Here is a 14,599-nt window from a genome sequence, read left to right as displayed (position 1 = left end):
AAAAACCATGCTGGAAAATACGCTACCTGGCCAAAAGTGTGTGGAGCCCACAGTCTTGTAGACATCTCTCCTGTCTTTGTCGTGCACAAAGCCACGGAGAAACGATTTTCCCAGTTTGGTGTGAACAACCCCAGAGCCCTGACCCTAACCCCATCCAAGAGCTTTTGGGATGAAGTGGAACACCGACTGCCCATTGCATTAGAAAATCATGTTGAGGTTTTGTTCTATCAGGTACAACAGTGAGAACCCCCCCAGGATGGACAGATGATGATGATGATGATGTACTATAAGGAAGTTGAGACTGAAGGTTCATTCTTGACCTTGGAAACAAACAGTGGTTTACATCGGCATTGTTTGTCTTGAACTTGTTTTCAACGTTTAAGCCAACATGGATGAGACGTGCTCAGAACTGCAACTACCAGTGGACATTGTCGACATTGTCAATAATTAACAATAATAATAATAAACAGTAAAAGTCCATCGTTCACGTTAGAAAATCTACCAGGAATGTGTGCTTTCATACATTTGATTGGCCAGCGCAGCTTTAGCTTTTTTGGCACCCCCACTCTACCAACGCAGTGCTAACAGTTTGGCCCTTTCCTGTTTTCGAGGTGGGCCGCGTCGACACAGTGCTAACGTCCGTCTGAACACAACCTCACTAATGCTCTTGTCCCTGCAGCCAGGTTCCACAGCATTTTATCACAGATCACATACTTGGTTCAAGTGTCTACATTATTTTGGTCATCAACTTTACTCTCTGATTAAAACTCTTAAAATAACCTTTGACATTCTTCCTCACCGGGAAGCCAGTTGCCGCTGAGGTGCAACTTCCTCAGCATCTTTGTTTTCACATCTCCCGGCGGCTCTTAATATGATCCTGAGGCCGAAAAAAGAGGTGCTGAAACAAACACAACGTCTTACCACAGATAGTAAGGAAGCAGCATCAACACTTCCCAGCTTCGCCTCACCCTCTCTGTTCCTGTGAAACCTGCTTATAGTGGATGTTGTGATGCTCATCTATCACTCACCCCATCCCTGCTGGATCACATTTTCAGGAAAATTCTAGCAGGATTATAAACAACAGACTATTCTCTTTTTTTTTTGTCTCTTACTCCCTTGAATGTTTTTCATTCCTGCAGAAATGCCAGCACTCATGGCTCATGGCATAAGCTCACAGAAATTATGCAATATCATTAAATGTAAACATATCAAAAGGCTGCATGCCATCAGCTCCCAGTGAGGCAAACAGACAGTGCTGCCTTGTCCACAGTATGATCAATACTAAAGAACTCAGTAAAAATGTGTTTACTAAACCCCTTCAGATGTGAAATCCATTGAAGTGTTCAATTCTTTAAAGTGAGATACTTGAAATGCCATGAAAATGGCTGCACGTGGGTCCGAGGAGAATCGTGGGCTTTAAGGGATTAGACACACAAATGTCAGGAAAACTGTTACATGAAATACTTTTTTATAAAACTGCCCTTAATGCCTACAAAATAACACCTGAAAGCTGCCGAGTACACCTGTTTTGGCAATTTCACCCGCTGAGCAGCTCCTCAAATGGAGGACGTGCTCAGAGACATCACAGTATAGCGCTTGTTAAGAGAAGGGAGGAATTACTCATCCACTGCCGTCACCCGCAGTGAGTCTGGAAAATCCATCTTACAATCCTCTAGTCACAGGACATGACAGAGACTTGATTGGTTCAAGATATGAAATCCAATCATCACCAAAATATCACAAGAGGGGAGCACGGCCAAGAATCAGAGAGTGGTGATGGCTCTGCTGTACAGTGCAAATAATCTTCCACAGCACCTGCCAGGACCGATGTTAACCCTTTATTAGTCAAGATACGAAGGTGCAATTGTTCTTTTCTTGTTTGTCTTGTGTAATACGGTAGCAGCAGCAGGTTGCCTTGAAATGTTGAGAGAGTATTGAGCATGTCTGCATGCTGTTTCTCCGATGCTGGTCAAATACTGAAACCCTGCTCCACAAAGACATTTCCCCAGAATCACAAGTGCGGACAGGTAGGACTGTACTTCAAATAAAAATTGCTATTCGATGTCACATTTCCAAAACAACATCTAAAAACGCAGAAAAACAGACAAGAAACCCTGTTATGGCACTGCTGTCTACCACTCTCCTGCCAGCTCTGGCTCCGCCACAATTCATGATGTCAATGCACGCAGAGCAGCCAAGTCAGTAATAGAAATATTTTCCTCATTGTAAACTCACATCTAAACTACCTCAATTTTCCATAACACAGACACAGTGGAATCTCCTTTTTAGTTATTTATTGCAATTGGTTACAAAATATTTAGACGTAAAAAGGATTATTTCAGAGAAATTCAATTTTTTACATCAGTTTGACATGGGGATTTAAATACAATGATATCCATGAGCCCCAGGAGCCACTGCTGTGGTGAAGCAGCCAGCCGGAGGCACAAATCTTTTCAGAATGCAACGTCATTGCAATCCGCATCAAAACACTGCGACAGCGTCGCTGAATCCATCCAGAATTGACCCAGAATCCGAAAGCAAATTAATTTAAATGAACTGTTGTTGCATGTATTGCCAAAGTAACGCAATGCCTCTTGGGAGCTGTAGTTCTCCTAATGCTTAATATTCGCAGTCATGCGCTGTTATGTGTAACATAACCACTCATGATGACTTGAACTCCACACCTCTGTGTGGCCCCTACTCCAAACAACAGCGTTGTAAACAACACAGAATGATAAACACATGTTTCTCATGGCTCGTGGTGGCTGAATCCAACAGATCCTGAATCCTGGCAACAGTTAATAGCTGTGAAAAGATTGAATTAAAGTTTACCGCGGCATCTGATGTCAAGTCAGTTTTATTTATACAGCCCACATGTGGGATTTACAATCCGTACAGCATGCAACACCCTCTGTCCTTTGACCCTCGATCCGAATGACTGCTTAATGTCACACATATGTCACCTGCGCTCCATTTAAGCAGGTTTCCCCGCCCTTGTTGCTATGTAACAAGCGAAAGGCAGTCACGGTTAAATGGAGCGCAGCGACAGTATCAAGAAATGGGTCCTCCATCTCCCCTATCTCAACATGAACGCGATGCAACATCTGTAAAGAGTGGCATCAATCAATTACAACTTGGAAATACAGTTTTAAACACGCAGTGTGAGATTGTCTGAATGCATCGTACAGGTTTATTATCATTATTAAGTATCATTCAGGAAATGACATCTGTAATATAAGACAGATTCGTGCCACATAGAAAAGAGTTTTTAGTTTGAACAAATACCAACAAGCTGTTTTTCAGTAAGATGCTTCATTTGTGCAAGAGGAACACATGTAACCTAAGCAGTACATTATACCTGTGCTAACCAGCTAATGGCTGTAAACACACGACAGGTGTTGCGTGGAATTGATTTTCTGAGAAAACGTTGCCGCAGTAGAACACAAATCTGCTGAGAGTGGACCCGGACGTTCCCCCTGATAGCGTATCGTATTGTAGGTCTCAACAGAACCGATGCAGTAATTGTAATTATTCTTTATGGATCACATCAGGGCACGAGCATGTTGTTTACCGCTGTACAACACATGTTTACCACGCCCCGGCTCTTCACGCCTGTGGTGCTTCTGTGGTGCTTCAATTTCAAGGACACGAGAGAAGGAAAAGGGGTGAAAGCACGGAGTCCAGCTTTCTCTAAATGTGCATGAAGGAATAAGATGAAACATGTTGAGCTTCATGCTGAATCTTTATTTCTTCTGCATCAATAATTCAAACAGAAAGCATTCTTAGAGCACAAGATTTCTGCCTGCTGCTTGTGACAGCTTTGTTGTGTTTATTTCCACCAGGATTTTGTTCATTCCTCCCAGTTGGGATCCTGTTGTCTCCTGTTGATCTGAGCTTGTATCCCCAGTGAAATGATCATATACATCCCACCGAGCCGCCAATTTACATTTAAATGAGCGTGACATGTCAAACGTTGTTACAGACCGTAAGCAAGACGATGTAATCATATATCTGCCTTCTACTAGCGAGGGATGGGAGGACGACCTGAAGAAGTGGCCTCAGATAGTGTACAGTAGATCTGAAAAGGTTTATCAGTACTTCCACAGAACTAAAATAGGGCATGTTTTGTTGTTTCAAAGCAGACATAAAGCCAAGTCAGAGCCTCAAAGTCCCACAACACCACATCACTTAGCTAACACAAAGTCAACTTAAGCCCCGTTCGGACAGGATTAACATTACAGGGAGAGGTGGGGAGTGAAATATTCACCGTGCTCCTCTGTAATTTATCTTATTGTTCCGACCAGCATTTTAACCACAGGGAAATTACAGGATATGGTCTGTAATAGACATGGGTATTCAGCCGGACGAAGCCAAAAGCCTCGCCAGGTTTCCCAAATCTTAACTCGGAGACATGATGCACATGTTTAGATTCAGTGTCACTTAGACTTCCCGAGTGTAATGTCCATGGCGAATAAACATCAATTAAATTAAAAAAAGAATCATCTCTTCTTCATAACTCCAGAACTAGCCTGAGAATCATCAAGTTTTTAAAGTTTTCTTCAGTATCAAAGTAATAAAGTGATAGTCGTCCGTAAATCCAAGGGTGCATTGCAAACAGGAACTGCTAGTAGCTCATTCGGCATACTTTTAATGGTGCCAATTAGCCAAAATGTAAATAAATATAGGTTAAAAAAAGTTGTAGCTCACAGCTAACTCAGTGACTCCTTGGCAACATTATGCTTCCTGTTTACATCCACCAAATTATAGATAAACTCGGCATCAAAGTAAAGAGACAGTGTGGACAGCAGCAGCTAACGCTAGCTGGTTAATTCAGAGTTGCCTCGAATATCTATGGAGAAAAACACACAACGCCAACAGAAGCTAGCTAACACTGCTAACACTGGCGCTTCACTAAGCTGATCTAGCTAGTAAGCTGGCTGGGTAGATAGCATTAGCAGCTTTGTTAAGCTAATGCAGAAGTTTAGTGTTTTTATTTACAGGAGCGTTCTCTACTTTGTTGATTCAGAATAACTTATAGCATCGTTGTTGCTGGAGCTAACTGGAGCTAACTGGCTAAATTTGGTAGCAGCTGTTGAGCCTGCTAGCTGAAGAGAGGGAGGGGGTAGCACAACTGTCAAGAAAGAAAAATTGCATCCAATAATATTTTCTTATTATGAAAATGATTTATATTATCATCATTTATCTCTTTTTATTTACTCAATATTGAACACTTCCATACATACGAGTGCTGACAGCTGCCCCTTAAAGTTTGAGCCTTAGTAGCTATAAACAATGCTTTTTTCTCCAATCTCCATTCATGCATTCAGATGCTCCTTAATGTAACAAATAAATAATATATGATTACAACTACTGCCAGCAATGACCCAAACGTCACTTTGGGATTGCTCCAAACTGCCAGGCAAATAAATATTCATATAGCAACTTTCACAGCTTGTGTGCCAGCCTGTGGAGGGAAAAAAAAGAAACTAAAATGTAGTTTTGGAATTATAATTATGCTGATTGCTTAAGCACTCTTTGCTCTTTCTTTAGGTCGACTATTTCACAGCTGAAATGGCGTCAGAGAAAATGGTTTCTGGAACAGCAATCAGGGCAAATGCCTCCACTGGCAGACGATTTTATCTAGAAATGTCTAAGACAAGTGACGAGTTCAGATACAAATACAAGCATAATACTACCATGCATCCATTAAGACAGCATGCATAAGCACATCATGCACATGTCCAAAACCAGTATTTCAGCCAAAGTTTACACCACAGCCAAATCCAGACGGAGCACGACTCAAGTACATTCACCAACTGATTGTGACTCTAAGCGGAAGGTTTATTACATATTTGGTCTCACTGGGAAAACACTTTATATTGTGTGTCGTTGAAATGTTTTCACATTCAAATTGAAGAAAAGCAATAATGTGAGACCTTATAATAGAAATAGATTTCCATTTCTACTTCTCTCCTTACAGCCAAATGATAACACGTAAAAGGTGACTCATGGAAGCCCTATTTGTTGTTCATCAACACAAAGTGATTCACAGGAAGAAGTCTTTTCTGGGCACAGATCTCCTTCACATTGCATGTGACGCATTACATGTTTCCGTCAGCAGCAACAGTTGACATTTGTTTGGTATAAATAGAGGGCAAGCTGGGTATTTAGAGCAAGCAGTGACAGCTGTCAGCATTAATAATAGTAGTAGAAGTGAAAGCGGAAATTATTTCCGAGCTTTTAACGGCATCTCACAAGGTCTTCACTGGCAAATGGAACTGGGCCAGTTTTCATATGTGACTGAAAGCTAATACCTTTGAGTTGAGGATTTTTGTCACACATACTGTCCCAAAGTCAGTTTAAGCATGACCTTACTCTTAGACATGAGTAGTAATTGTACTTGTAGCAGTAGTAGTAGTAAAAGCAGTTGTAGAAGTAGTAGCATCACTAGCCCTGGATTGCCCTGTAATAAACATGCTACTCACAGTAGCATTGGTATTACTTACAAGAAGCACTCATTGTAGTAGAAGTAGGAACTGCAGGAGTTGCTTTATTATCAACACTTGCAATCCCAGCCTGTGTGATTGCATCCCGTATTTACTTTCACTTCCATATTTGGCCTGACGTTGTGTTCATGTTAGCTGATTTCTGTTTGGGAGGGGGTTATTTTGTTTTGCCCTAAGCAGTCGGTGGCTAGTGACATATCCGCCCCATTGACGTCATTTTCAGCTGACAGAGAAGCTGCGATAGTGGTCGGAGCTTTTAATGTTTTTCATAACAAATATATAGACTGGTTTAACAGTCATTTCTGCAAGTGTGTCTGCGTCAATCTCGTCTCAAAAATGTCCTGTCCAGGAAGATGCTAATCTCACCTACAGAGCCGTCAACACCAAATCTGAATCGATGAGGAATTGCGGGCAGTATTTCATAGGTCTGGGACCAGGCTAAGGTCCAAAAAACCACCCGCTTTTCATAAAAAGCCTACCAGCTTTTTATTATCTAAATCCCGACATCAACATGCTTCGTTACATTAGAAGTTTGTAGTGGGTAGTTGTAGATGCAGCAGAAACTTGTCTGGCTTGAGAGACTGTCGGCCAGTCAGGTTTTTATTTCCTATGAGGGTGGAAGAAGAGGAGCGCTTGTTGTTGTGCGGCCCATACGGGCGGAGGCACGCCTTTCAGTCAGGTTTATGTGGCTCCACCCGCCCTCCGGGGATTTATTATAATGAAGTGCAAGTCCTTGTGTGATGCGTGAACTGGGCAGCAGGACCTTCAGCAGGTTTTTGTTTATTTACTTTTTTTTGGGGGGGGGGGGGTGATATACAAAAACAAGCTTTGTGGTTGTAAAGGCATATCGTCAAGTGATTTTTGAACAAGAAAACACAGGTCGCTGCGTTGAAGTAAGCATTGATCGATTAAACCCTAAATATAACTCCTCACTTGCTCTGCAAGATTAAACCAAAACAGAAAGTCCCATCATAAAGTATAAAAAGTAGTGTCATCATAGTCATAGAAATAGCAGCAGGTAGAAGTACTAGCAGTACTACTGCAGCAACATCCTCTGGCCTGCTATCTGCCCCAGTAGCAGTACACATCGTGGCTGTGCGTCCTACCTTGCAGCTGGTAGTCTACAGAGATGTCGGAGGTGGCCTGCAGCAGAGCCGACCTGCGGTACACCACGTGGACCCTGCCCTGGTCCTCCAGCTCCTGAGTGCCTCTCTCCAGCGGCTCGATGAAGTACTCGTCTGAGTCAGTGCGGATCATCCCGGCCTGCAAGACAATGGCAGGTCAGTGAGTGTGCAGCTACTCGTACAGCATGTGTACCTGCTTCTGTACTGAGAGGAAAGACTACGCATGAACACATCTGGAAACAAACTACCTGACTAGCATTAAGGCTCTGACATTGCCAAGAAGAGGTGTTATTAGACCTCTTAATGCCCTATCAACCATGATCTATTAATCACCAACAATTATGCTAATAAGGTCACAAATCAATCAGGATAATTATTGCGTTAAGCTGCAATAGTATGTTCAAGAAAATCTGCAAAATCCAATGAGACGTGTACTTTATGTGGGAACCTCTGGTGACATTAAATCTCTTTAATTTATTTGACTTATGACTCACACAGACAGTCAGACGACAACATAATAACTCCATAATGTCCTACCTAACAATGTCCTGGTAACAAACGGATGCATAAAACACGTGAGAATGAAAGACAGATGTGCTAATGTTTTATTCAGTAATTTATTCAAGAGAGAATGCTTCAAAGTGCTAATTGCCTGCTTAAATGTTTTTTTCCGTGTGACACTGCGGGACGATGTTTTGATTCTTTCCCTACAACTTACAATCTGTTTGCAATTATCAGCTGGTTACCCGACAGCTGCAGGTGGTGATCAGAAAGCTCCACATTGTTAGTGACACATTGGAACGAAATTGCTTTGTGATCGCTACCTGCCGCCTTCAGATTTCCTGCAATAAGAAGCCAGTCATGCCTGCAGTTTAGGGCGGATATAAAGGGTCACACGGTCCAGATAAAACTAATGTAACAACTCATCAAATCCAAACAATTTCTGCACAGCAGGTGTGACACGGGTGAAGGTTGGGTGAAGCTGCATCAAACACACATGTTAGCGTGATAAGCTGCACTTTGCTCAACCATCTATAGGCATTCTCTGTAATTACTGAGCCTTTTCCCTACATACATATTACAAATGTGCCCTTCAGAACTGTCAGAAATGCAATTCAGTACGCTAATAAGGCCTCAGCCTTGAGTGATGTTTTGATTCATTGAAGACAAATGGAAAATTCAGGTATGCACGACCTGCTCATCGGGGGGTGCGCAGGACTCAAAATATGTGTCACTTTGCTGCGAACACTAACGGCATCCACAGAGAGACGAGGAACACTTAACGATTTGATGTTTAACAATCACGTTCATCCATTAGAGAGTAGCCTTTGGCAGAAAGAAATGCTGTTACTGTGCACCTGTAGGCAGACAGAGCCACCTCTCACAGAGCTCCAGAGGAATTTGTTCCAGCTCCCGGGTCGGTCGGTCCAGCTCCACTGCTGCACCTCGCGGGCCTTACCTCTCTCTGGCCTCTTCACTAACGCTCTGCTGGGCTGTGCACATATGGTGCTTTGCAAGCAACACGCACACTGAACTCATTCCCAACTCCCATAGTCCCCAATCAACCGAGCACTCCCCGCCTCCTATTTACACGCACTGCTGGCTGGACTCCAATTTATTCAAGTTCACATGTAACTTTAATACTGCGCGGGCGAGTCTCCCCGCTGCCGTTAATAAACACATTAACATTAATATTCATTTCCGAGGTGGGCTGCACATAGATGAACAGTCTGCCAGTAAAATTAAATTAAAAGGTTCGGCATCCAAGTGACATCCTAATGTCAGCGTTTCGGCATACCAAAGAATGAGTCCGGCCACTTCCTGGCATCACAATGAAGCCATGATGCTGCGTTAGTCTGATTTGTGAGTTTGTGAGCAGTTTGAGAGGACCTGGTTTCTTCTGGCAACAGAACCAGGTTCACTCACCTCACCTTTCTCATTATGGGTGCTGATATGAGGAGCTAGAAACCTACAATGCAATAAATATGTTGAAAACTCATCTATCTCTATCTGCTTGGGACTAAAATGATGTGAAAATGTACTTAATTTACTTGCGACTGAATCATCAAACCACGGCTTCAACATTAACATGATAAAAATGACTTGCTGAGCGCTGGATGCACCTGTTTAAACGCACCCTGTTGAGTTTCCTTGTGAGCAAACACAGTTATGTTTACATTCAGCGTGGGTCCTTGAGGTCCAACAAACATGTCGAATGCGTTTTCCTTCCTCATAAAACATCAGCAAAACAGATTTGTTTTTTAATACATTGCTAACTGCATTGTTTACATCTATGCTTCCATCAGCTGGCAGGCTTCTTCTTTGCCATCTTTTGCTGGTGCATTGCCACGAACTGAACAGAAAAGTGAACAAACTGAGGAACGTCAACGTCGGGACCTTTATCGTCGCGGGAGGACACTTTCACTTTCAACTGATAGACATGACAAAGGCCTAGAAAACGACTGATGACTCTACACCTTGTTTCACCTGATTGTATTATTTTTTATGTTTTATGGCTTGAACGCTCTACACATTTGCATTACCGCCCTCTATAGTTGGGAGGAATATGTATCAGGTCAAATGACGTCAATTTACAATTTATGTGGATTATTCACTTTTTATTAATAGGTTATCTATGCAGATCACTGATCCACAGTTAATAAAAATCCCAACCGAACAACAAACTGACTTTTTGTACAAAAAGAAAACGTAGAAACTGAAACACTGACAAACAGACTTAGTGTATAATGAAACTCACTGAAGAGAGGATACAGATACATACTGACAGATAATCTGAACTTCACAGCAAGATATTGTGTTCATATGCAAATACAATCTGGATTTGACAGGCAAAGGTTATCAGGACTTGATTGGATTTGGTACAGGAGATGAATATAGAACAAGAGCGATCCTGTGATCTTTGACACGTCCTCCTTATCAAAGAAAACAGCATCTCCTGCTGAGTGACGTGAATATGCTGCCGTCAGAAAGAGATAAAACGGTGTCAACGTCAGGCTAATTTGCATTTAAAAAAAATGTCACATAGCTGCCATAAAACTCTCAGCCAAAACCAAATTCAAGGTTGAAAAAGTTCATGTGAGGAAACGTTTTAAAAATTGCCTCGGCTTGTTAACTTAAACATATTTGCAGTAGGGATTTCCTCCTCTGTGTATTGTGTGCATTTATCTTACACCTGCAGGCGTCTGCCCACAAACACAGATTATAAACAATCTGTATGTCCGCATACATTGTCGGGCCGTCGTGCAGTTTGCGGAGCCACATACCCATTACCAGTTCCTCACATGCACTGGCATTCAGAGACGAGGTCCGGGGATTATCCAGCCTGAATTATTCCTGCCATTAACCACACAGTCAATTTGATTTTTCCTTTATTTACTCCGAGCTCATCTCCCCCTCAACTGACTCCCGGCTCGCAGCTACACAGATTCACCTTAAGACTGAAACGCTGACATCTCATATCGAGGCATATTTTGAATTAAACCGAAAGGATATTCGACGTGGCTCTCTCTTATTCACTGATTCCATGACCAAGAGTCAAGAAAGAAGAAAAGCTGAACGTCTCAGAAGTTAATGGGCTCCGATGCCAATAAAAACCTCGAGATCCGAGCCTTCAACCGGTCATGCTTCAATTTAGGATCACTTAAGCTGAAGCATTTCTCCCAGAATAAAATGAGATGCAGAACAAAGTCCAGGTTTGGATCTTGACTCTCACACACGTCATAAATGAGCGTGCAGGCCTATTAAAGCGCCTCTGCGGGTGAATTGGGATTCTAAAGGCTGTGCAAGCGAACTGACAGATGGATAATTGGACAGAAGTTGTGCTCCTGTCCAGTGTTGCTTAATTCTGAACATTTTATGAACTATCTGAGGAGCTGAAAATGCCACCTTCTTGTTAAGACGCGGCGGAGGTAAACAGCGAGTCCAGGCCCGACTTTAAGCGCCATGCACGGGGATACGTAATGAGACTGAGATCAAAGCCGCTCCACAGCGTGACACACAACTGGAGGCTGTTTGGACCATTTCAAACATTTTTCTGCAAGTAAGACAACTAACTACTCTGCATTTTCATTGAATGTTGCTGTTTCATGCAACTCTTGGGGAAGAAAACTGGGACAGCACAACTCTAATCAATTCAGTCAATACTGACTGTACATAGTTTTTAAACCTTTTTATCTAAGCTTGACTGTGATGGGAAAAAACCCAGAAGTATAGAAAAGAGAACAGCTCATTAAATCTCTACTGTGCATCATGTAAACCCATAAAAAAAAGAGGCATTATGCATTATGTGAATATCAAGCAGAAACATGCTCGCTGTGTCTTAACAAAGCAGAAATCCTCCCGCCTCACTGAGCGAGGCGTTTCAGAAATCTGTGCCGACCAAACGAAGTGCTGAGCTCTCGCCAATTTGAATGAAGACATAAGCAATTGGATACAGCTGTCCTGAAATTAATTTATCATCTATCCTTAAAGCAGAGACGTTGCATACAAAGGCATTACCCTCCTCTTCCTTGTTCTTTCCGATCGTCACTCTCCGACACACGGGGGAAGAAAAGAGCTCAGAAACACATTTCAGCTTCTTTTGAGCATTTTACCTCCTCCCAGGCCACGATGAGCTGAGGCTGGTTATGCATTCAGGTGAGGTAAAGAACCAATGTACCAATGTTGAGGCTGAAGGCATTAAATTGTGGTGAATAATATTCATTTCAAGTGCCGCTGTGAACTGGATTGATGGCTTTATTCTACGTTTATGTTAGTAAAGCTGCGTTTCACCACGTCTGATTAAAGTCTATCTTTCAGACGAACATCTGTTGTTAAATCCTCCATCAAATCAAAACAAACAGGTACTGAGCAGGCGTCTGTCTGCATTTGCCCACATTTTATCTCCAAAAATCAGTAACGCTGTCTCTTTTCATGTTACCTCAACGCATGAGGAAATAATGCTCATTACACACCAGAAAACATCATCCACAGATCATTACCACCGGTAGGCACAAGATAAAATACTTGATGTCCGTGTTTGCTGTCTGATAAGTCATCAAATTCTTGGCGGTACCAACGCTGCCCCTTGCGTTTTTCTTTTAGTTTAGTTTAAAAGAAATTTCCTTCAAAGAACGTCTCTTTTTTCCCTACAGCAGGAATGTGTCTTTGTGGCTGTTCAAACAGGTGAATATCGTTTCTTTTACATCCGAGCACGTCCCATTTCTTACAAAGGTTTCCTAAATTAACGTTAACGTTTCAGCTTTGTAGCTCGAAGAATCAGCGACGACTTTACAAGGCGAGTTCGCGAGGAAGAGACTCACGAGGGCCAGTGAAACAGTGCAGACACCATCTGATTATTATGTTACTGACGAGATGTGGCACATTTCTCAGGTCTGAAAGTAGTCCATAAGACGTGGAAGAGACGGGTGATGGAGAGGATCAGAGTGCAGCAGTCAAGACGAGGGTTTTCAGTTGTAGGAGTGTATTAACACAAAGCCGACATTTACATGATTTTAACCTCACTTTCTATTCATCTTCCCAGATTTTTCTCAAAAGCAGAGTCAGAGGTTTTGACTCGCAGTGGCTGAACAAATTTAACTTGCTCACACATAATGGGGAGGGCATGACACAAGTGGCCCACGGGGCTCCTGAAGGCTGCTTCAAAATAATACATGAATGCCTTAAGCTAAGGTGGCCCCACCGCACCAGCTACGAGCCCATTTTGATGGTTATCTCCACTTAATTACTGTCAAGGAGGACCGCCTAATTACTGCTCTGCCCCTCAGTCGGCGCCAGCACCAAATACACAAGCAGCCATCATCACTGATGAAATGTTGGAGATGATTAGACTTCACCATTAGATTTTGGACGACCAGCTGGTGGCAACCATTAATCCCCGGTGTTGATGAGACCACTGACGTCTCTGTCACCAAGCAACTGGGCCGTGTTGTGAGGTGAGATTGCTTTCCACAATGAAATCAAATGGATGCGTGTATTCAGATTAAAATCACGTGGCCTGAATATTGATAAAAATAAATTGACTCCACGACTATTTGAGTAGCTAACGTGGACTCAAGAACTGTTTTATTGAAATCTGTTCAGATCTTCGAGGTGACGGAGCCGTTTGTGACTGAGAACATTGAGGGCCGATTCCCAAACACTCTGCAGACAATGGGGATGCTGAGCTGAGGACACTAGCAGAGCAGTTCCCCAGACTGAGGGAGTCTGACCCGGTGTCTGAGTGGGACTCCTGCAGACTGGGAGTGAGAGGTCCTGATCTGAAGGTACTATATACCAGTTACATTAACTGCACCACCACCACCAGAGTCTATTGGTTTTAAAGACTAACTTTATCTTTGTTCTCCCTTTGCTCTACGTCAGACCAGATCCCTGAAGGAGGTGCTTCTGAGGCTTGTATCTCTAGAGTCCCACAAATGTTTCTTAATGCATGAATTGTTTTTTGTCACTGATGAATTGTCATTTTCTTATAATTTTCATATAATTATTAGAAACTTCTAAAATAAGTTGTATTTGTGTTTTCCTGAGCCAGCTGAAGGCACCGTGCATGATGATGATCAGGATGCTGCCACCTCCGCCTCATTTTGAGCCAATAAAAGAAAACCCCTGTTGTTGATTCTGCAACAACTTGGCTGCATATATTTGGAAGGATTTTAGGTGTAAGCCTCAGGTCACAAAACACAATACTGAGTCCAAATACGCCCACTAAAGTGAGAATCAGTAAAAAAATAACGGGATACCAAACTCAAGTGAGTGTAATGTTGTTATTGAGGCGCACACACACACAAACACACAAATACTCTCTGACATGCAAGAAAATAAACTTAAATTAGGTGTTTCACAGTAATTTATCAATGTCTGAATACCATAGCCAGCAATGTTACACAATACTAGGACTGCAAAGAAAATGTCCAGAGCTTAACTTCCAGGGGAATCTTGGAAAGGCTGCAC

General features: G+C 42.5%; 1 protein-coding gene across 1 annotated transcript in view; it reads right to left on the bottom strand.

The window, feature by feature from the left end:
- adamts3 (ADAM metallopeptidase with thrombospondin type 1 motif, 3) overlaps positions 1-14,599 on the bottom strand; it is a 130,184-nt gene that overhangs the window by 91,903 nt on the left and 23,682 nt on the right. The window contains exon 4 of the mRNA XM_070904185.1: positions 7,613-7,769. Coding sequence (XP_070760286.1) covers positions 7,613-7,769 — 157 coding nt within the window. The remainder of the gene's footprint in view (positions 1-7,612; positions 7,770-14,599) is intronic.

Source organism: Enoplosus armatus, chromosome 4 (genome assembly GCF_043641665.1).
Source record: "Enoplosus armatus isolate fEnoArm2 chromosome 4, fEnoArm2.hap1, whole genome shotgun sequence".
In the NCBI taxonomy this organism is placed as follows: domain Eukaryota; kingdom Metazoa; phylum Chordata; class Actinopteri; order Centrarchiformes; family Enoplosidae; genus Enoplosus; species Enoplosus armatus.
The sequence above is the reverse complement of the archived record's forward strand: the minus strand, read 5'-3'. Positions and strand labels throughout refer to the sequence as shown.